The sequence below is a fragment of the Myiozetetes cayanensis genome, unplaced genomic scaffold, assembly GCF_022539395.1.
Source record: "Myiozetetes cayanensis isolate MyiCay16 unplaced genomic scaffold, myiCay2020 scf38, whole genome shotgun sequence".
NCBI lineage: Eukaryota > Metazoa > Chordata > Aves > Passeriformes > Tyrannidae > Myiozetetes > Myiozetetes cayanensis.
Window position 1 is genome coordinate 1,288,798 of NW_026087609.1, and position 21,768 is coordinate 1,310,565.

Below are 21,768 nucleotides of genomic sequence, written 5' to 3' on the forward strand. Positions count from 1 at the left end.
AAAAATTCATTGTCTACTCATGCAAAGAATATAAAATTTCCTCATTGGATTTCTTTTCATCTGGTTGTTCAGGAACTGAAGAGGTCCCTCTGTTCACACCAGAACTGAAGAGTGGCACATCCAAGCATTTCAAGCAATTATTAGTCCACAAATCTGAGCATATCAGTCTCTTTTAGTTGGTGATAAATTCTGCTGTGAACTCTCAACATTGCCATGCTATTGAAGGACATTCTGGGTTCTCCTGTAACACAGGATTTCCTTTTGGTAGGGAAGATGTTTAGCTAATTTGAATAGAAGCACCTTTACTGGCTGCACCACATGAATCCTCTCAGCCTCATTTAGCACCTGACAAGATATCCCTGATCTGCCAGCACACAGTTAAAATGAATAATTAAGGCAGGTAAGAGGAAACTGAAGAAGGAACTCCTTTTTTTTTTTTTTGGTGATTCCTTTCTGTTAATCATCAGCAATTGCTCTTATCAAATATGTAGATTAAAATCCCTCTGCAGTCACGTGTGATCAGGACAACCAAGAACAGAAATTATTCCCCTTTCTATTTTCAAGTTATTTCTTTCTTCATGGATCTACCCATGCATTTGAAGGGGGATAGAAGGGGATTTTACATCAGCCTAGATTCTAGTTTCTCTACCAAGAATCCCATATCTTTGCTCAAAATTTCTCTTCTTTTTCCCTGCAGTGGGAGAGAATGGGAACAATTCAACAGACACATTTCCACTATGGCTATGAATAGAAGAACAACAGTTAGTGACATTTAACGTGGATTGACCTGGGTGGTATCCCTGGATATGAAAGAGCTTTCATTGAGACAGTTTTATTTGAACCAGCCACGCAGGGCACACTTACTTTCTGGTACTGAACCATTTTCTGGTCCCTTTTTGTTTAAAAGACCACAAAAACTCTACAAGCCTTAGACCCAGTCAGTGTTTCAGGGTCAGACATTGTCCAGGCTTCTCTGTGGGCACTGCAGGTGTTCTAATCTACAGACAACTCTGTTCATTACAAAGGGATTTATGAGCCCTTTGGATTCAAAATTTAAATAGCTTTCCCATAATGTGTAATTTTGGAAGTGGAGTATAATTTCAGAAAGATTTTGCTCACAGGAAAAGCCCAAGATCTTTTTCCATTATTATTCTCACTCAACCTCACTTGCAGAGCAACGCACATTGAATTTCTGTTTCCATTAGAAATATTCCCTTTTTAAGATCACCTTTTGTTTTCAAATTTGTAGCCTTGTTTTAGGACCAGGGAGGAATACCCACAGCCTAGACTTTCAGCTCCCAGGGAGGGGTACGGTGAAGCACACAGAGATGATTCTCAGGGTGTCTAAATATCAGTCCTTCGCAGCATATCTGTGTTTGGGGTCAGCTCAGGCCCTCTTCTGACCTCCCAGCTGCTAGAGATGATGTTAACCCCATGGTGAACTGGCCTTGAGGAGGAAACTACTTTTTCTGTTTAAAATACAATATACACATTGCATCTTATACTGAGAGGTGAATAAATGCACTTTCTCAAAGTCCACGTTGGAATGGGGGGCTATGTTTGTTTTTAAAGTCCTTCCTCTGCTACCTCAAATGAAAGAGCAACCAACACCATATTGTTTAGGAGAAGGAACTGAGTGGAACCTATAAAATGAAATGATTAGGCAGCAGAATGTTTTGCTACTCCAGGACAAACCCCATTGCCTGTCAGCTGGAGGAGGCACTTCTTCTAGCCCTTCATTGGGGTGAGTGTTCTCCCCTCTTTAGGGCTGATCCAGCTCTGCCAGGCAAAGAGAAATACACTCCCATTTATCACCCCTTTCACCAAACGGGTTTTCTATAATAAGCAATTGGAATTTCTCCCCCTATTTCTGTGAATAGTAATGTTTGAGTATTTGATTTCTACAGATCTTCCAGTGCCCTTGAATTTCACTGTCTCCTTTAGCAACAAAGAATAAAGGTGATTGAAATTGTCCCAGGAATCAATATCTGGTTTGCTGTTATTGACATTCCCACTGCTGTCTAAGCAGAAATCCTGATCTTCTTAATCTGAAATCTGAAGGTATTAAATCACTTCTCAATGGTACGAGAAAACCCCTTGATTTATGCAGGCAGATAGCTGTTGTAGCTTTTACAGATACAAATGATAATGTAAGTTATGCTCCAGGCTTGGCGTGCTCTGCAACGTCAACCCCATAATTCCTGTGGGAGTGCAGAGCAGCACTGCAAACCATTTTAATTGTTTAAAAAGTTCACATCACCTCCAAAGAAAGCCCCAGATATATCACCTATGATCCCAGCTGTTAAAGGAAGGTCTGAGGATTGCAGTATTTACCAGTTTTCTATCTTAGCAGCCCATGCCTCACACAACCAGTTACATCAGTACTTGAGTTGTCAGTGTTCCCTAAGCACTAACTTCACTCATTCCTCTAAGAACTTTCTCAGTATTGGAGAGTGTTGAGGAGGCTGGAAAAAGAAACAGGATTAATTTTAATAGAAGGGTCCTAAATAGCCACAAGCACTCAAGAAGGAGTGCTGGAGGTGTGTGTGTAAGGTGGTCCTGGCTCCTGACCCTCAGTTCAAGCTCAGAATTGAGTTGCAGCTGATTTGATTTGTTCACCAGCTCTTTTCCAGAGTTTCAAACCATGTGAGCAGGGTAAGGATTGCTGAAAGTGATGGCTGACAGAGCCCACTGGACACTTCAGTGCAACTCCAGGACAACACAAAACTTCATCATTTACAAAGCCTCATAAATCTGAGCCAATGTTATAGTCATCAGAAGTGGATAACTGATTAACAGGCTCATAAATACATATAGGGGACAACTGAGCACAAGTCAGCTGCTCTGGCTGTGACTGTTTGAGCCAGCAAGAGTTTCATCCCTCATCTTCTTCTCATCTTCTTCTCATCTTCTCTCTGCAGGAAAGTTTGTAAGGAAGGAACTTTTCAGTGGAAGGTTTGGGGGGGGTTTGTTTTTGGAGTTTTTTCCCCACCTCCCCCAGTACAGATTGTGTTTCTACCTGGGCTCCACATTCCATGAGAGTAAACATTAGATACAGTTCAGACAGAGCTCAGCCTCCTAAAGACATGAGAAATCAAGATCACAGTTCAAGCAGACACACTGCCAAGGTAAAATACACAATTATTCACCAATTAGATTTTTTAAAAAAAATATTAAGAAAAATTATTTTCACTACTATTTTTTTTTCCAAAATTTTATATGAGAAACTTATGTGCCAAAAAAAAAAGAGTTTCTCACAATAAAAGAAAAAATATATTGCTTTTGTCCTGGTCAAGTCACTACCACCCTGAGTTGGATCTGAGTTACTTTAATGGGTAAAAGAGGATGCTCATCATTCTTATTTCCAAGGCTTAATACAGAGTTCCTTAGGAAAGAAATGGGTTTGAGTTCTGCTTATAAAACTGTATTAGTTCAACGTACTTGGAATATGAGAAAATAGGGGGGAAAGTATCTTGTCCATCAGAAAGTGGGCTGTTGTACCTCCAGAGTGATTTGTTTCACTGCAGTGCTATTCATCAGTGTTGATAAAATAGCCAATGGATATGAAAATTGGAAGATTTTTCCTGTTAATTTGAAACAGCAGCCAAAGAAGCTGCTGTGACATCAACATAATACCCTAAACCACCCCATCTGAAAAGATTTATTTCCTGAGCCCTTGTGCAGCCCCATTCTCTTTGCTTCTGACGTTCTCAATTTGCAGGCTGCTGGTGATCCAATCTTGCTCATTCTGGCTCTATAATAAGGATGTCAGTGCAAGAAGAGAAAAAGTCATTATCTGACAGCCAGCAGACATGATAAAAGGCAGAGGCAGCCACCTCACAGGAGAGGCCACCCTTTCTGCCTCGGAGGAGCTTCTCAGTGTCATGGGCAGCTTCTGTACCTGCAAGTGTGTTCCAAATTCACTTTAAGCAGCAGGCATAAAGCTGAATCACCCTAGGACACAGTCTCAGTCTGAATAAGGTTTTGATTTTCTACTATTAATCAGTGAAAATATTTAATTCTGATTAGGACATAAATAGGCAGTGAAAAAGATCAGAGAGACAACGTGAGCTGCAGAGAAACTTGGTCTGCATTCCTGGGTCCTGCCTGGTTAACTGAATTCATGTGGGTTTGGCTTATGCTGAAGTATCTCCCACAAGAGCAATTATCAGACAAGACTAGTTACCCATTTATATAGGAAGATTTTACTGCAAATTTAGAGATAATAATTAATATCATCTGTTTTGGGGAACTGTTAAAATGTCACTGATGCAGCAACTGACAGCAAAAATTTATTTATTCATCAACTTTGTCAAATAACTACCAAGTACCTTTCCAAGAGATAAGCCCCACTGAGGTAAAAGTTTGAAGCAATCCCTACAGAGTTAATATTGAATATCAACTGTAACTTAAGAAGCAGTTTAATTTTCTGTGTGGAAATCAGAAAAGCCTACAGAACAGCAGAACTGCGTGTGAGAGCAGTGTGAGAATTAAACAGCCTCCTGGGCCTCCTGTGTGTTGTATTTGTGGGCTTCAATATACATTTTCAGAATATACTTGTATTCTGAAAGAAAAAATCATAGCATTTTTATATACAGAATGTACAGCTTATCAAAAGAAGATGTATTTGGATAAAAGAAGAAAAATGTATTAACATGTTCTTTTGCCAAAATTAATATAAACCTCTTTTGCCCCCCAAAAATTCAAACCCAAAGAATCTACCTCAACACAGCCTTTCCTTCTGTGGTTGTTTGTCACACAGTAGTAAGTCAGTGTGCAAAGTCTGGAGGACAGGACTCACAGCCTCACACTGAAAATGGTGCCTTAGGAGATGTTTATCAAGTACATATTTTGTCAGAAGCTGGGCTAAGGGGACTTATTCATTCCTTCTAATAAAGCAATATTGTAATACATCTTCTCTTTGCAAAAGACTGAGTTCAGTTAGATTAAAAGCACAAAAACCCCAGCAAGATTCATGGTGGTGAGAAGCAAGAGAGAAAATAGCTGAGGAAGCCCTGAGAATGTGGTAGATAAATGATCTGTCTTAAGATAAAGCACAGCACCTCCAGTACCAGTGCAGAGCACAGGACAGAGGACTTGCTATATGAAGTCACTGAGCATTACAGCTCTTGCTATAAAGTAAAACAGGTCCAAATATCAGGGCTCACACTGGGTGGCACCACAGGAATCTCCCAAAGAGTCAAAGAGTTAAGATACCAGCTGGCCTCCAACACAACTGGAGAACCCCATCTAGTCTACTCTTCTTTTCCTTAGACAGCCCCTCTTCCCTTCTACAGGACCATTTAGGATCTGTCCCAGGTTTTAAAAGATCTGAGAGCACTCACTGCATCCATTTCCTCACTGAAGCCTCTTTTTTCTTTGCCACCTGACAGGACTTCAAACTGAAATGACAGTGCAGGGGGACACCTCCCACCCCAGGCTCATTTCTCAGCATGCTGGTGACAAAGTCGATCTTTACTTCACCTTTGCAAGACAGTCAAAGTTCCAATAAATTACCTGCCATAAATTACCTGAACTTTCAGTTCAGAGGTCAACCCCTCACCACTGGGATTTAAATTGTCACTGCTGTGACACTTGCATCTTTCAAAGAGGGAATTTGCAAAAATTTGAATAAACAAGGCTTTGGAAAGCCAGCAGGAATGCACACTTTTGGACATTACCAAGCTGAAAAATGTACAAAGGAGTAGCATGGTCAGAATTTTGTAAAGTTTGAGGAAGTTTAGTTCTAGCTCAAGAGCCATAAGACCAGCAGAATCTCCCCCTCAAACATATCCCACATCCCAAATCTCTTTGCACTGAGACTATTAAGGAGCTCGGTTGTCCATAGCCTTTTGATTTAATGCTACAGCATCAGTTAATTTTCAACAAACTTAGTTTTCTCTTTTGGTATAAAATACTTGGTAAAAGCTCAGCACATTTCTTGGCTATGTGTCTTAATTGCTTATAAACTTCCTCAGCCATTGGTCAAAATTAAGAAAATTTTAAAAAAAAAAAAAATAGAAAAAATCTAGAAAAATAAGAAAAACTCCACTATATTTTAAGTCTACTTTTTTTATACTTCTAATTGATTCTTTCAAGCTCAAGCATCAGCCAATGATAACACACACTGGCTTGAAGCCACTGTCTTCTTTTTAACTTCTTGGGACTGCAACACACCAAGTGGTGTCTCCCAAAGGAAAAGAGTGGAGAAAACTTTGACTGAAAACTACCTGCTGACACCTGTCCACGTCAAAAACACTTGCACTTCCTAAACCACATATTCACAGAATATTCAAGAGAGAAAAAAATGTTTTGTGTTTGGTTTCTGTAAGAAACAAATTCTTTATCTGTTCAAATGACATAAAGCCAGACACAAAAGTATATCCAGGCCATACTCGACAGCCAGTCTTGGTTCACAGGCACCTCCAGGAATTTATGCATCAATAAGTCTGGTTGCCTGATCCTGAGCAGCAATTGGGAGATTTCTTTTTAATTTGGGAGAGGTGTGGGGGGACATTTTATCTGCTTAGATCCTGATTTGTTTTTCACATAATTTCTACCATTTACCTCCTCTCTCTTAGCACTGCAATCCCCATAAATACATCTGTGGGCAACTAATTCACATACATCACTGGTTGATTCTCTAAGGGAAACTTCCAGTTTAACTTCTGGTACTCTCTCTGTAGCTTGTCTCAAAAGGATATTTGACTCGGGTGTAAATTACTGGAGCTATTCTCCCTTAAGCAGATTTATTATTAAATTGAAATAATTCATTTATATATTTTTTGGAGTTTTGTTCCCACCTTTAACAACGTGCAATTCCTCTGTCCTGCTCGGAGCTCAAATTCTGGGATCTGCACATTCCCCCTTGTGCACTTAAGCTCTTTCAGCATCGTTCAGCTCAAGGTACAGGGAATTTTGCCAGGGAGAAGCCATAAAAATTATGGGCCATGCTCCACTGGCTCCAGCAGGATATTCTCCACTAACAGGGACCCCGACAGCTCCTGACAGCCCAGTTTCATCCACAGGTTTTCCCGGATCATGAGCTCCTGCAGCGGGAGCGCCCCGGGCTCTGTGGGGCTGTGGGAGCCCCGGGCTCGGGCACGGGGTGTAAATCGCTCTCCCCCCGCTGTCACCGCCCTTTTCTCTGCCCAGCAGCTCCCCTGAACCAGAGCACGGCAAGCAGCGAGCTGCCCGGCCCCGAAGAGGCGGGCGGTGACAGCAGCCTGCTGGTGTCCCCGCTGCTGGTGGCAGGGGTGGTGATCGGGCTGGTGCTGTCCCTGTCCTGCGCCACCATCGTGGTGGGCAGCCTGAGGAAGGACCCCCAGCCGCGGACAGAGCCTGGCTACGGTGAGTGACAGCGAAATAAACACTGTAAAAAGCAGGGTCTGTAGGTCACGGGCAGCAGTGTAATGGTGCTGGGACTGCGCTCCCACAGCTCATGGTTAACATGACCCAGGCTGGTGCCCACAGCAGGTCCTGAACAGATTCCCCCTTGATACGGTAGAAGAGTTCTTCTCTGATGCATTTTCACACCCCTGGGTGTAGCATGTGATGTCATTTCTACCTGTTGGAAAGCCAGAACTGTTTTCAGTTCGTGCATCAACCCACATCAGTGACTGGGGAAATGTTGTTTTTCTGACCGCGAAAATTGATCACTGGATATAAACAGAAAAGCAGGGCACCAAAATGGCGTTGCAAGCAGCATAGTTGATGACATAAATGTCATTACCATGGTCATCATCATACAGTGGTCATCGTCATTACAGAGTCAAAAAGGTGCCAAATCCTGCTCCCTACCCCCAGGAAACCCCAAAACAAACAAAAAAACCCCAGCTACCCAAACAAACAAAAACAAACACCTACAAAAAACTTTCAGAAATTTTGGGACTATCAAGAAGTTAATTGTAGAGTTATATTTTTGACCCCTTCTGGGTTTGCTGACCAGAAGCTAAGAGCCATTTTGTCAAGGAAATGACAGAATCAGATTATCTCTCTTTAGAGGGGAAAGGGGTGGGGGGAACAAACAGTTACAAAGTTACTTTGTAAGTCCAGATTTTAAAAATTCATATTATAAATGGTGGAACACCAACAATTACATCCTCTGTGGCCAGACTCCTCTTCCTGCTGTTTGTTGTGAGTGCAGTTCTTTGCATGTTGTTTTGGTGTTTATACAGAAAAGACAATAATAGAGAGTAAGATAAAAACGCATTATCTTAAATCTTGTTTTCTGAGGTGCATCAATTGGACTTCATTTAATTATTTGGACCAGGAATTTTTATGTCTAAATGGACACATTTCCTACCCACAGTTTGTCCACTTGGAGCTGGGAATAGCTATTTTTGGCTTTTCCAGAAACATTTATCCAGATAAGGGATCAAACTCTCTGTTTTGGGAATGAAATTTAGAATCCAAAATAAGCGAAATGCAAACTCCCATAGACAATTACAGAGGGAAAAATGAAAAAATCAAAATCCAGAAAAGTAATGTCTACTATTCCGGTAACATCCATTGTTCCTGATTTTCAGCAGGATTAAAATGGTTAAATTGGGGTTACTGCTTCACCCATGAACAGCAATATTTTGGCATGATAAAATACTGACCATTAAGATTAAATCACTACCTTTAAGTCTACCAGTCTAATAAATTTCAGTTTCAATAAACCCTGAAACTAGGCAAAAATTTACAGGGCAATTTTCAAACTGCTTGCTAGAAATAACAGTGCTGGATAAATGGAAAAAGGAAAGCATCTTTTCAGAGATATTTCAAAATAATAATCTGAAACTAAATTGTGCCACACTACCCAAGTGTGAAGCTGCCCCATAAATCCTAAGAAGTCAGTGCTGTTTTCTGTGTTAGGCTTGTTTGAGTGTTGTTAGTTGGAGCTGTGAAGCTCTAGTGTAGAAGCCACAGGAAAGCCCTGGAGCAACAGCAGGATGAATTTTCTCTACTAATTTCCAGCTTTTACTGGTTTTGTCAGTGTTTTTTATTGAGAACAGCATTTTCTCAAGACACATAGCTACAAATCCTTTGAAAGCCCTCATGGAATGGTCAGGGTTCCCATGCCTGCAACCCCTGGCAACTTCAGCAGCCCCTTCAGCAAACACTGCTTTGCATTTCGTTTCTTTTGGGCTTTAAATTTTATTCCCAAAAGGGAGATGTCATTCCCTTACCAGGATAAATGTTTATACAAAAGCAAAAAATTCATGGCAGTGTTAGAAAACAGTGAGAGGGAATGAAGCACTGGAGAAAAGAGCAGCAAATACTAATTGCTTGTTTTCCAGCTCCAGATGGCTTCTCTCACGGTGGCTCTTCTGGAGAGCTGAGATCCACCTGCAGCGAGGAGTTTCCCCAGGCTTGTGACTTTGGTTCCTATCTGGATATACTTTCTCAGGTCAGCATCATGTATCCTGACCCACCTCCACGGTAAGCACTGTCCTGACATTCTGACTGCTACAATCTTGCACTTGCAAAGCCTTCTAAAGAAAATAAACCTGCTAGACCTATGCCCAGTACAAAAATTCAGGTCACACAAAATCCGAATGCAGAGAGACTTTGGGGTTTTTTTGACTCTAAGTTCAACTTTTCCTTAGCAGAATATATCTTCATAGAAAAAAGACATGTACAGTTCTCATTTAGTGATATTCACATTAAAATTTAACATATTGATGACATACTAATGAAACACTCAAGCAGAATCACTTGCAAACACCTGTCTTTGAAAGAAATGGATTTACAAGTGAAAGTTTCTCCAGGGGAAAAAGACACACTATTTCCAAGAACTTTTATGTTATGTTTGTTACTGACCCTGAGAGTGTTCAGATCAGAGGGAATAGAGAAAAGCAGAAGCAAGCTTTTGTAGTGCTGTGTCTTACAATCAGCAAACAATGGTTGAACAACCCCCTTCTTTCTTTTTTTTATCTTCTTTTAAGCAGACTGTTTGGAGGTAATGCACTGTAAAATCAGCCCCTTTTTGACTGCTTTTACACATGTGTGATCCAGAGCAAGCCAGCAATAAGAACACAGAATATATAGGTCTCTGCTTTTTTATTCCATGCATAGTCTACAAGCAACCCTTTATGCATTACAGAGCCGTATTATAATAAATGGGCTTTTAGACATGGAGTAAATATTTTAGCAGAAAGCTCACAGGTGAAAAATTATTCTGAGCCTGGCACCTGTATTTGTAGAAATTCGTATGAATCCACTTTAAAATGCAGACTGGTTTTTGGACCCACCTCCACAAGCCTTTACTGACAAAAGGCAGCCACCTGACACCAAATCTGCCTTGCACACCCAAGGAAACAGTGCTCATCCCAGTAACTGCAGCTCTGCAGCACAGGTCCAAAGTAAAGATTATTGTTCATGGTTTTGCTGTTTTCTCGCTGCTACCACAGTTAAATATTTTAGAAAAAAGAGCTTCGGCAAATCATTTCAATTTTAGTCATTTTTATATCTTAGCAACGCAACTTGTAGAGCACTCGAGGGAAAGCAGAGCTCAGCAGATGGCTGAGAGTGAAGCTACACAGAGACTTTTAAAGTTGCTATTAATGCACTACATAGACAATTATAACTTCAGCAAAGGGCTGGGTGAGAGGCATTGTAGGAATTACTGCCTAAGGTAAAAGCCCAGAGAATTTCTGTAGAGCCACCTTTATACTCTCCTCTCTGGCATAACTCTGGAGGGTATTTTTTCAGTTAGCAGATCATAAAGATCATTTGGACTGATGGGTGCAAACAGCAGGAAAACTGACTGTCAGATGTGGCCTTGAATCATAAACAAGACCTGCTTGACCTTTTGCACTTTTAAAATATTAACTCCCTGGGATCAATCTCGTTGCATACAATAATATTTGGAAGAGTAGGTTCACTGAAATATAGCACTGCTAAATTAATGTAATTTTTCCTTGCAATTTGAGCAGTGCCAGGTGTAATACAGAGCTAAACCAAAAGCTAATCAGGCAGCTGGAGCATCAACAGAACACGAATGAAGAGCAGCAAGGAAACACAGGACTGAGGCTGAGGGAGAGCTCCCTGCTCAGGACTGCCCACTCTCAACCCTCCACCTGAAAGCCCAGTAACTCTATTTATATAAAATACTATTTATATAGAAACCTTTATTCATAAGTTAATTAATGAAAAATGCCATGGAGTGTTTATAACTGCTCTGATATCTAAATCACGAGTTCCATTTGAGACTCAACGTGATGATCACCAGAGACACCTTCACTAACCTCTTTCTTGCAGTAGATTTTGTGTTGGATTTAGAGGGATGCCAGGCACAGAATTTTGTCATTAGCCTGCCTCAGTTGCTGAGTGTTTACAGAGAAGCCATTTGGTCAGTTTGTCTTGAGAGCCCAAAATACACAGTGCTGCTACCCATAAACATCCCTTAAGGATAATTAATGACCTTCTAATGAACCTCAGGTCTGTGTTAGCATCTGTCAGATTGATTTTACAGGAGCTGCAGAAGGGAAATATAAAAACAAAATACAGTGGGTACGAACTAAGAAATTTCAGGATAGTAGGGGGTTATTTTAGAGTCTATTTTTAACGTGTACAGATACTTGTAGCATTGCTAGGAGTTAATGGTTCATAGTCTGTGTTGTCAGAGATGGCAAAGAATTTATTTCTAAGAAACTTAGCCCTCTGAGGAAGATGATCCAGGTGATACAGCAACAATTAAATACCACAGAATTCTAATCCCCCCAAATTAGCAAACTTGAAAAAATTCAACTAGGACAGAATATAAGAACAATCCTACTGCCACAGCTCAACTCTCATCACAGTCAATATGATTTTGAAAGAAATTACAGGAAAGCCTGTAAATCCAATGTTTGTCAATATTTGTTCAATGCTCACTGTGCTGGTGTGGGTAAAATCATGCCCTTGGCACCTTTATAGACAGAAATCTCAAGCTTGTGTTCTTTGTAGCACTCACCCTTACAGTGAACTTTCCTGATTATCTTCTCATATATATGGGGAGTAAAAAAGCTGCTTAAAAATAAGTTGAGCTCACATATTTGAAATGGTTTCAAGCACAGTACCAACCAAAGTCCAGGTAAATTAAACCCTATTACATTTTCTTTGTGAGAGTCTCTGAATCCAAGCAATGAGGAGATTTCACTGCATGAAAGGAATTTTATCAACTGTTCACCTTTTGGCCAGAGGAAATGCATCTCACCCCTCTGGATAAGGTGCTTTTTCACTCCTCAGTAATTGGATGTTAAGGGTATGTAGAGAGCTTTAGGCAGCCAAGGTTATCACCTTTTCCACCTGTGACCCATGAGTGCCCCAAACAGCCCACCCCAAGGAAGGAGTGCCCAGGCAGATGCAGGGCTTCAGCTTCAGGAAGAGTTTGAGTGCAAGCCACAAAAGTCCTCTCCATATTTCAGGGTGAAATGTGTCCCACAGGGCACACGATAATAAAAAATATTAAGTTGCCCGTTATCCCAATATTCCCACAAAACACATCCAGCACATTCTGTTGTTCCAGTGGGCTCACTCTGCCTCATCTACTCATCTTGTTTAACCCATATAGAATCAGTTCTACAGAAAATTGTCTTATTTAGGCTTGATAAATTCCAGTGTTCTCAATAGCCATGTTCGGTCTGCATTGTTTAAACGGGCAAGTCCATTTAAAAATCACTTTAGGATGGCAAAAGGAAATGCTGGGGTCTTAAAGACAGAGCCTAATTTTTCTCTAAATACGAAAAACAAATCAATCAAACTACTTAAGGGGCTTTTATTTCCAACACATTCCCTTCCATCCCTCACTTCTGAGGATGCAAATCAGCCTAATCACAGGGAGGAGCCTTGGACCAGCTTCCTAGATTTTCTCGAAAGGCAGAATTGGGCTTGCAGGGAACTGACATTAAAGCTCATTATTTTGGGATGTGTTCCTTTGCCAAGGCCATTTTCCTGCAGCAGGCCAGGTAAGGAGGTTTTGGCACATTCCAGTGGCAGGTGGCAAAGCTTGAGATGGACATTTGGGCTGAAGTTCAGTTCTCCCTTCAATACCCTCACTGAGATTTCAGTCAATAAAGTAAAAAAATACCATTGGAAATATGATGGTTTAAAATGAATTGGATACCAAGACATGAGCTAAAACTCTCCATTCTTTTAACTCCAAATTCCACACAACCAGGCCATCAAAAACCCCTCCCTTCACACCCGAGTGCTATTCCCAAATTTCAACAGAAATGTTCCTATTCCATAACAGGGTTTGCAAGGATCTTTTGTCCCCATTATGCTCTTTCCAGAGTCCCTAAGGACAGGCCTGATTCCTAATTATTACAGCAAACTTCTTCTTTCCAGCTCAAATTTTACAATAGGTGCTTTTCATGGCATTTCAATTCCCTCTCATCTTTCTCTTTACTTGCTTCTTGCATTTGTAGTCAAAAATCTTCTCACACCTCAGTTTGCATGTTTTGAAGCTGAGACACAAAGTTCTCTTTGTTTTCTGTCATCAAAAATATCTGTGGGGAAGCTGGATGGTCTGAACCTGTCCCAGTTACACTCTAGAAGTGCAAACTATTCCTGCATTTCAAAAACTCTGCGGCAAGGGAAAGCAGAAAAATATGATGAAACTCAAAAAAACAAAGTATTTCTAACGATAAATCTGCTGTGCCATGAGAACAGCCACAACTGAAAGCTCTTAAGTCTTTGATAACTGCATTTACAAAAAAAAAAAAATCTCAAATTTGCCAGACTTTCTGTTGCATCCTGCAGCTACTGTTTCCATCACCTGCTCAGAATTCATTCCTATAATGATTAAAACAAAGCCCTTTCTAGGAATATGTTCTTAAAACCTCTCAAATGACGAAATTCCTCAAATATCAGCAGGTCCTGGTGACATACAGGAATTGGTGGTGTTGTTTAGGACCCTGTTTGTGGATTAAAAAAGGTTTGGGAGGCTACAAGAGATTATTTTAACTTGTCTCAACTGATTATTGTTACTCACCCAGTGCCCACAGCTTCACTGTCCTTTACTGTAAGATGGTGACAGAAATGCAGGGACCAAACACTGCTTATGATCAAGTGGTTCTTTTCATATATAAAATAATTGCCAGGCTGAAACGCATCACAAAAAGTCTTCATCATAGAATGATTTATTTTAGTTAAAACATTTTTTTTTAATTGTTTAAAGGTGCACAGTTATGCTGAAACTGCATTAGATCAGTTTGAAATATTATCTGGCACATATTCAACTTACTCTGAATGCTGCTTACATCGAATTTTGGTTTTCATCTGAAATATTTATGAATCAAAGAGTCATAGCTTCCTCCAGACTATCCTGATACATAGCACAGAATAAAGATGCAGACTTTTAGAGCACAAATACTCCCTTTGTAGTTGTGAGGAACTAGAAATTCCAGATATAACTGTGAAGAGGAAAAAGGCAGAAAAAAGAATAACTTCTAGGTTTCTTGTCTCTTCGATGCTTAAGTTACTTAAGCTTTAAATGTTTCCTTGATCAATACTTTGAGTTGCTTTTTTTACTATTAAAAACATTAAAATATGTAATAATAGTGATATTTGTGCATGGTTACCTACTCCAAGATCAGAGAGGCACCTTGGAGCTGCACTGACCACACCTCTGGGGGCTTAAAACTCAGATAAAGCAGATCAGCCATAAAAAGAGATGTTCCTCCAGAATATCTGCAGAGGAGTCTCCCCCTTGTTTAAAAAGCTACATTTCAAATGTATGATGTGGCATTCCCAGAAAATCCTCCAGTGGTTCCTCCAGGGCCCTGTCCCGCTGACACTGGGGGCTGTCACCTCCATGTGTTATATCCCCTCAGCATCTGGGATTAGGCACAGCAAAAAACTCTCATGGAATGTTTTCCAGGCTCAGAGACAGCTGGAATTTGATTTCCTACCCACACAGTAACTGGGAGGCCTCAAACTGCACAGGACAAGGTGCCACTGAGCTCCAGGGGTTTATTCTTGCACTGTAATTCCCCTGCTCACCATGACCCAGCGCTCAGGCTGGGTAGTTTTTAATAAAGGAAGGAGTTTCTGCTTATTTTTAATAAACAAAGACATTTTGGCTTTTCATTCTAAGTCACTGTTCAAGAATTAAACTAAATTAATAATAAATAAAAACCAATTAAAATGAATGACTGAGGCAATCAGTAATATGGAATATATTGCTATCATATAAAACTATTAAATTAGTGTTAATAATTCACTGACAAAGCATGAAAATAAAAGTTAAAATACAGTTATTAAATGCAGTGTATTAAAAATGGAAACTGCCAGTATCAAAAATAAACCTAGAAAAACATCCTGTCTCATGATATATGCCGTTATAAGACCAGTTCTGCCAGAAATTATGCACATCCTCATGGCAGTTATACACCACCAAAGAATATTTTTATTCTAAGAAAATAATACATCTCAGAGGAAACAGGCACAGATTTCCAATCTGCTGTCCTACCAACCCAGCTGGGAGCAGCCAGAGGTGGTGCTGAGTTCAGCATCAGCAACTGAACTGCCCACATGGTCAGCAAAGACAGAGTTTATTTTCTTTTGATCCTCCTTTTAGAGATTCACAGCACAATTTGTGTAGACTCAGCTTTTATATTAGGTAACAACACGATGTGAGCATCCTCTGTGGTGTTTTCATGGGAGTTAGACCTGCCAGCACATTTATCTGCCAGATTCAGTGATTCTGTTTGCCATTACCAAAAGAAGGCAGGAGGTCATCAGCAAAATGGAAACAGTGCAAGGGAGCAATTTTGGTAGAGTCATGATATGTAACAAATGAACAAAGTAAACCAAAGACAGCTATTTCACAAGGAATTCTTCATTCCCCACATTAGCCTTTTTTTTCCACTAGCTATTGTTTGCATCCTAAAAAATTCTGTAAGCAGAACCTTCTTCTTGCCCCAGAGAGTAGGTTATAATTTATGAATGACAGCTGGTTAAATAAGCTCTTTTGTGTTTCCTTAGCAACAAACCAATCCTAATACTTGCTGCAATGAGACCTGACAAATTTATAGTTATTTTCCCCCCACTGCAACATTCTAAGTCAAGAAGGTCAGCTTGAAGAGCTGTTGTAATTTTTTTTAAGCAGCGTTCTCCTCTTTGCAGATCACATTCACACACAGTAAGATGTTAACAGACATCAGCCTTCCTTGCCTTTATCAGTAAAATTACCCTCAACAGCATGGTCTGTAATGACAATGAGGGTACTAAAACAAGAAACAAGGCCAAAAAAAACATAGACAGTAGCACATTTCATGGTCAGGAGCCCCTTCCTCCTCATGACTGCTGTAAGATACACCAGACCTAAAGGTAACAGAATTTTAAAAAACAGTAGATTGAAGTGGATTCACCACAAGTACTGTGATCAAGGGTTTGTTTCAGGGCTGAAAAGAAAGACACATGATGTTCACAAATGCAGTGTAATGAGTTCCTGTGGCCCATTGTTATGTTATGGTAACATAATCCTTTCCAAAAGTTTTGCTTTCTTGTCTAAAAGGCTTTTCCTGTGACTGCTGTAGTGGACTTCAAGCCTCAGCTACTTTTTACATGTGCAATAACTTCACAGAACTGAATCTGTCACATATTATATAAGTACTGTTGTCTGCTTTTTTTTTTTAAAGTCTAGCAAGTACTTTTGGTTTTCTACTTAAAAGTCATACAGGCTTCATGCTCTTGCAGTTTCAGTTGCAAAACATATATATATATGTGTATATATGTGTGTGTTTATACATATTATAAATACACATTATATATAAATGTATATAAATTCACGTATTTTATATATAAATATAGTGTACACACACTACACAAATATATATATGGCTCATTCCCACAGCAGTTACTGAGGTTGCACTTTTAGGACTGGCCAAAATGTTTTATCTGTAAGCTGTGGTCTCAAATCTCCCCCTTTCCTCCATCTCTCACACTCCATCTCTCCTCTTCCTGTGTTCCTGATGCCCATGTGATTATCTTGAGGCACCTAAATCAGGAGAAATCTGGGCCAGGAAAAACCACACACAAAAAAATATACCCAAAAAAAGAAAAAGAACAAACAAACAAACAAACAAACAAAACACACACACACACACACAAAACCACAAACCAAAACAAAACAAAAAACAACAACAACAACAACAACAAAAGCCAAACAAGAACCTCCAAAAAACACACACATACAAACTTTTTGCCTATTTAGCTCCAGGTTGGGGATCACGGTTTGGAGGAAGCAGTGCAAGGAGCAAGTGGGAATAACAGCAGGGCAGGGGACACTTCTTTCACAGTCACAGAATGTGCTGAGCTAGAAGGGACCCACAAGGATCATCCAATCCAAATCCTGGCCCTGCACAGGCCCATCCCCAAGAGTCACCCCCTGTGCCCCAGAGCATCATCCCAACCCTCCTGCAGCTCTGGCAGCCTTGGGGCTGTGCCCACTGCCCTGGGGAGCCTGTTCAGTGCCAACCACCCTCTGGGGGAAGAACCTTTCCCTGAGATCCACCCTGAGCCTGCCCTGACACAGCTCCAGCCATTCCCTGGGGGCTGTCCCTGGTCCCCCCAGAGCAGAGCTCAGTCCTGCCCCTCCTCTGCCCCTGCCCAGGCAGTTGGAGCTGCAGGGAGGTCTCCCCTCAGTCTCTCCAGATGAACAGACCTGACACAGGATTGGCTCATGTTGACACCACAGTTTTGCACGTCCTGGGTTTTCCAGCTGCCCCTTTCCCAGCTGGAACCAGCAGCATTAGTCATCACACTGGGGGGACCCATATGTAACACTGTCATTCCAATCTCAGGGATGACATCCCAGGTGGTTATGGATGCCCTGGATCCTTTCAGTGCTGTCCATCACTGCAGACACCTCTTGGCCCCTCTGGTACCGAGGTTTCCACACCAGCTGATGAAAAGCAGCTCCTTCATTCTGGTCTAGTTCACAAGTGAAAAGAAAGAACCCCAAAGGCTGTGTCAGAGGTGCAGAGGTCACACTGCAGGACTGGTTTGGGACACAGCTCCCTGCACTGGAACGCAGGAGTCCCTCCACCTCTTCTCCTCAAAGGTGAAGCTTCACTTTAAGGTGTCAGGAAGGATTTGGTCCATTATCACTGGCATCAATACATGCTGATCAACTGCAAGACATTCTTGCTACTGCAACTTTTTAATAAGTAATCCCTTAAATCTTTGAAGGAATGATTTCCCAACCACAAACACACATGGGCAGTGGATGCCTGTGCAACTGTGTTACTTCTTATAATACTTGCTTAGATCCTCCAATAAAGAAAAAGATTTCATAAAGCCTTATATCTTTAGACATTAAGGTCTTTTTGAAGGAGAAACTGCAAAATAAAATTCATGCTTGTAGTATTTATAATATATTATTTGGACTACAGGAATACCTCTACAACAGCACTCTGAAAGCACAACCACATTGCTGATGCTGTTAAAGAGAAGGGGGAAAATAAACAAACAAAAAAGCCAAAACCCCCAAACAAACAAAATCCCAACAGAAGTAAAGAAAATGGACAAGCAAACAAAACCAATCCAACCAGGAAACACTTGGAAGCTAAGGAGAACAATGAAGTGCTTGTATGACCTTAATTCACCTCCATTTTATCCTTAACAGGGAATACCAGGAACCTTGTCTGCAGCCTTCACTGTTAGTAACAGCACCAGCTGTTTGCAGTGACAGCTCTACAAGCAGAGACACCTTTAATAGAAAAGCACATGGGAAACTGAACATCGAGATAATAAACTGCTAATTCAAAAACTTATTTAAAAAAAACCCCTAACAACTCTCTGAATTGTTTGCAATTCTCTTCTTGGCCACAACAATCTGTAGGTAAAGCTGTGGAGGTGCCAAAAAGCCATTTAAATTGAAAGTCTGGCATGTGTCCTTTATTACCCTATTAAATTTTTTAAGTGTGATCTTAAGTGCCAAAAATGAGGGGAGGAACATTACTTGCTTTTGGAGAAAAAGAGATCATTATTTCTGGCCATCATATATGGGAAGAAAAAGAGCCCTGACACTAATATATCAATATTTGGAACTAAACACTGAAATGCCAGGCCTTGAATACCATCATTTGTACCCATTTGTCTCGACACTTAAAAGTCACCTTGACAAGAGCTCATCTTGCTGTTTATCCCACCGAGCAGTTCAGTTCTGCAAAGCCAGGCTGTGGCTCACGAAAGATCGTAAATTAAATCCAAGGGAGGGAAATGCAGATGATCAGGAAACACCAGGAAGAAACAGTGCCCACTGTGCCCACTTCTCCTTCAGCTCAGTGGCAGATTTCCCACGTGCTGGGCCCGGGCCCAGAATCAGGAGACAGAGAAGCTTCTTTGCTTTTGTGTCTTGGCAAAAAAGGATTGAAAATTTTCCACCTTGAAACTCCTGTGGGCTTTTCTGAATGGAAACTCTTCTGCTGTGGTAACACTAAGTGCTCTTCATTAGCCTGATTCAGTCAGTCAAAATCTGGGGAAAGATTTTAAATAAATTCACTGGGCTTTGGGTCAGCAAAATGTAAATGAAGTAAAGATGCAGCTCACAGCAAGTAACCCTGCAAAAAGAGTGACCTTCCCTTTACTCTCACTGAGTTCAAGGAGAGTTGAGGACACCAAGTCCCTGATCTCTGACTTAAGTCCAACAACTTTTAAAAGACTACTTTTAAAAGGTATGTTTGAAAGGTTTAGTGTATTTAGTAGAGGCTGGGGTGAAATCTTTTTCACATGTTATAAAGCAAAATAATTCTAATTCCTATATGCTGGGACTTTTTTCTGAAGTAGCTGGGAGCCCTAGTCAGGGTCTTCAGAACAGACTTATGTTTTTAAATATCATTTTCTGATGGGGAAATGGAAATTTTCTAGTCTGAATTTAAAGCCATTGTCCTCATTAATATAAAAATAAGAAAAAAGGGGTGTAAACATAAAACCACTTACGGATATTTGAGTTTCATAATCCAAAACTATGACTTCACTTTCTTACCTTTTCCTTGCCAAAAAAAACCATTTCCATCACCTGGACTAGGGACAATGGCATCAAAACCTATTATTTGTATGAAAATCATGAGGGGCACTCCAGGAAAAGCTAAGATTGAGCAAAGGCAGGGCCTCCAGGCTGGGCTGCAGGAGGCACAGCACCCACAGCCTGCCAGGAGGGTTTATTAGCTCTATTTAGCCTGGCAGGACACAAGTCAGGGGCAGAATGTGTGCCTGCAGCCTGCTGAGGAGACACATGCTAAATATCCCAAGCTTCAGGAAATATCCTACATCTTAATAGCCCTGCAGATCTCAATTTTTCTGCCTCCAGACAAATGTTCTTCAGGTTAACTGAGTAAGCAAAGGTGGGTTTTTTACAGGAAACCCTTGTTCAGAATGGGATATAAAATGCTCCTGAAATGGTTTAACAAGGCAAGTCTAACATTTAAGGTCATGGTGTTATGGCTCTGTCTCACTCTTGCCTGTAGCCAGTGAGCTGGGAAAAGAGGAGCTTCCTTCAGCCCTCTGGAGCTGAAGGATGGCTGGAGTGGAGGCAGGGTCGGTGTGTGGGCAGAGAGGAGCTGCCAGGACAGACACAGGAGCAGCAGAGACAGCCCAGAGGGAGCAGAACCCTGCACAGACACAGGAGCAGCAGAGACAGCCCAGAGGGAGCAGCAGAGACAGCCCAGAGGGAGCAGTTCTGCTCAGCCCTGGTGGGGCTGCAGGGCACTCCCTGAGCTCCAGTACCAGTGCAGGGATCCTGTGCATTCCCTGTTCCATCTGCTGCCTGCAACACACAACGTGGCAAAACACAAAGACAGACTGGTCTATCCAGGCTTGCTGTCCTCAGAATCACAGAATACTCTGAACTGGGAGGGACCCATGAGGATCATCAAGGTCCAGCAGTGCAGGCCAAGCTGCCATCCAAGCAGCCTGTCTGCATTCCCACCAGGACACAGAGCAGAGTGAGGAGGGAATGAAGAGTTTCCCCTGGCACCAGCTTGGTGGCACAGACAGAACCACAAAACCTGGGTCCACCTGAGCTGGCTCCTGATGGAAACCCCACAGATCTGTCTGTTTGCATCCCTCTTCTCTGGGAGGGATGTGATGGGCCATCTGCTGAGCCTCAAATGACCAGCATGAGTCAGGATTATTCATCACAGCTCTGCCCCTGCCAGCACAGGTCTGCAGCCCAGCCATGTGCCAGCAGCAGAGCCTGGGAGTGAGCAGGACAGCCCTCAGTGACACTGCACTTGAGACTCCATCAAAGTTCCATGATTAAATAGCAGCACCACTTCCCTTCCCCCCCAGCCATTGCCTAACTTGGCTCTTCCAGGCAGGTGAGAGCAGGAATGAGCTGTGGTTGCATCATATTTACGGTGCCTGTGCACCTCTGGGATCGTCTGTATGGATCTGGAGATGTGCTTTTAGGGATTATGCTCTCCATTGTCTCACATGGCAGGGCAAGCAAAGATGTGGCCTGAGGAACAAAACACCTTCTGATCCTTTTCTTCTCACTTTACCTGCCCTTGTTACTCTGAAAATAATGTACTGTGGTTTTTGTTCCACAGGAGTCTAATGAAAAATTCCTTGTTTTCTTTCAGCTATGATGAATGTGTGGGGCCAGGAGCAACACAAATATATATTCCCACAGATGATCCCCCCCCATATTCTCTCATGGACCCTTGTCAAGGGAATGAAACATCTATAAATATCTATATTAGCCAGGAAGAGGAAGCAGCATCTGGGACTACAGGACAGGCTGCAAATTCTGCAGTCAGGCTGCAGGACTTTCAGCAGCCCATTCCATCC

General features: G+C 41.5%; 1 protein-coding gene across 1 annotated transcript in view; it reads left to right on the forward strand.

Annotated features, from left to right (window-relative positions):
• BEAN1 (brain expressed associated with NEDD4 1) overlaps positions 1-21,768 on the forward strand; it is a 50,703-nt gene that overhangs the window by 25,093 nt on the left and 3,842 nt on the right. Inside the window, 3 exon segments of the mRNA XM_050328229.1 lie at positions 7,159-7,350; positions 9,285-9,426; positions 21,561-21,767. Coding sequence (XP_050184186.1) covers positions 7,159-7,350; positions 9,285-9,426; positions 21,561-21,767 — 541 coding nt within the window.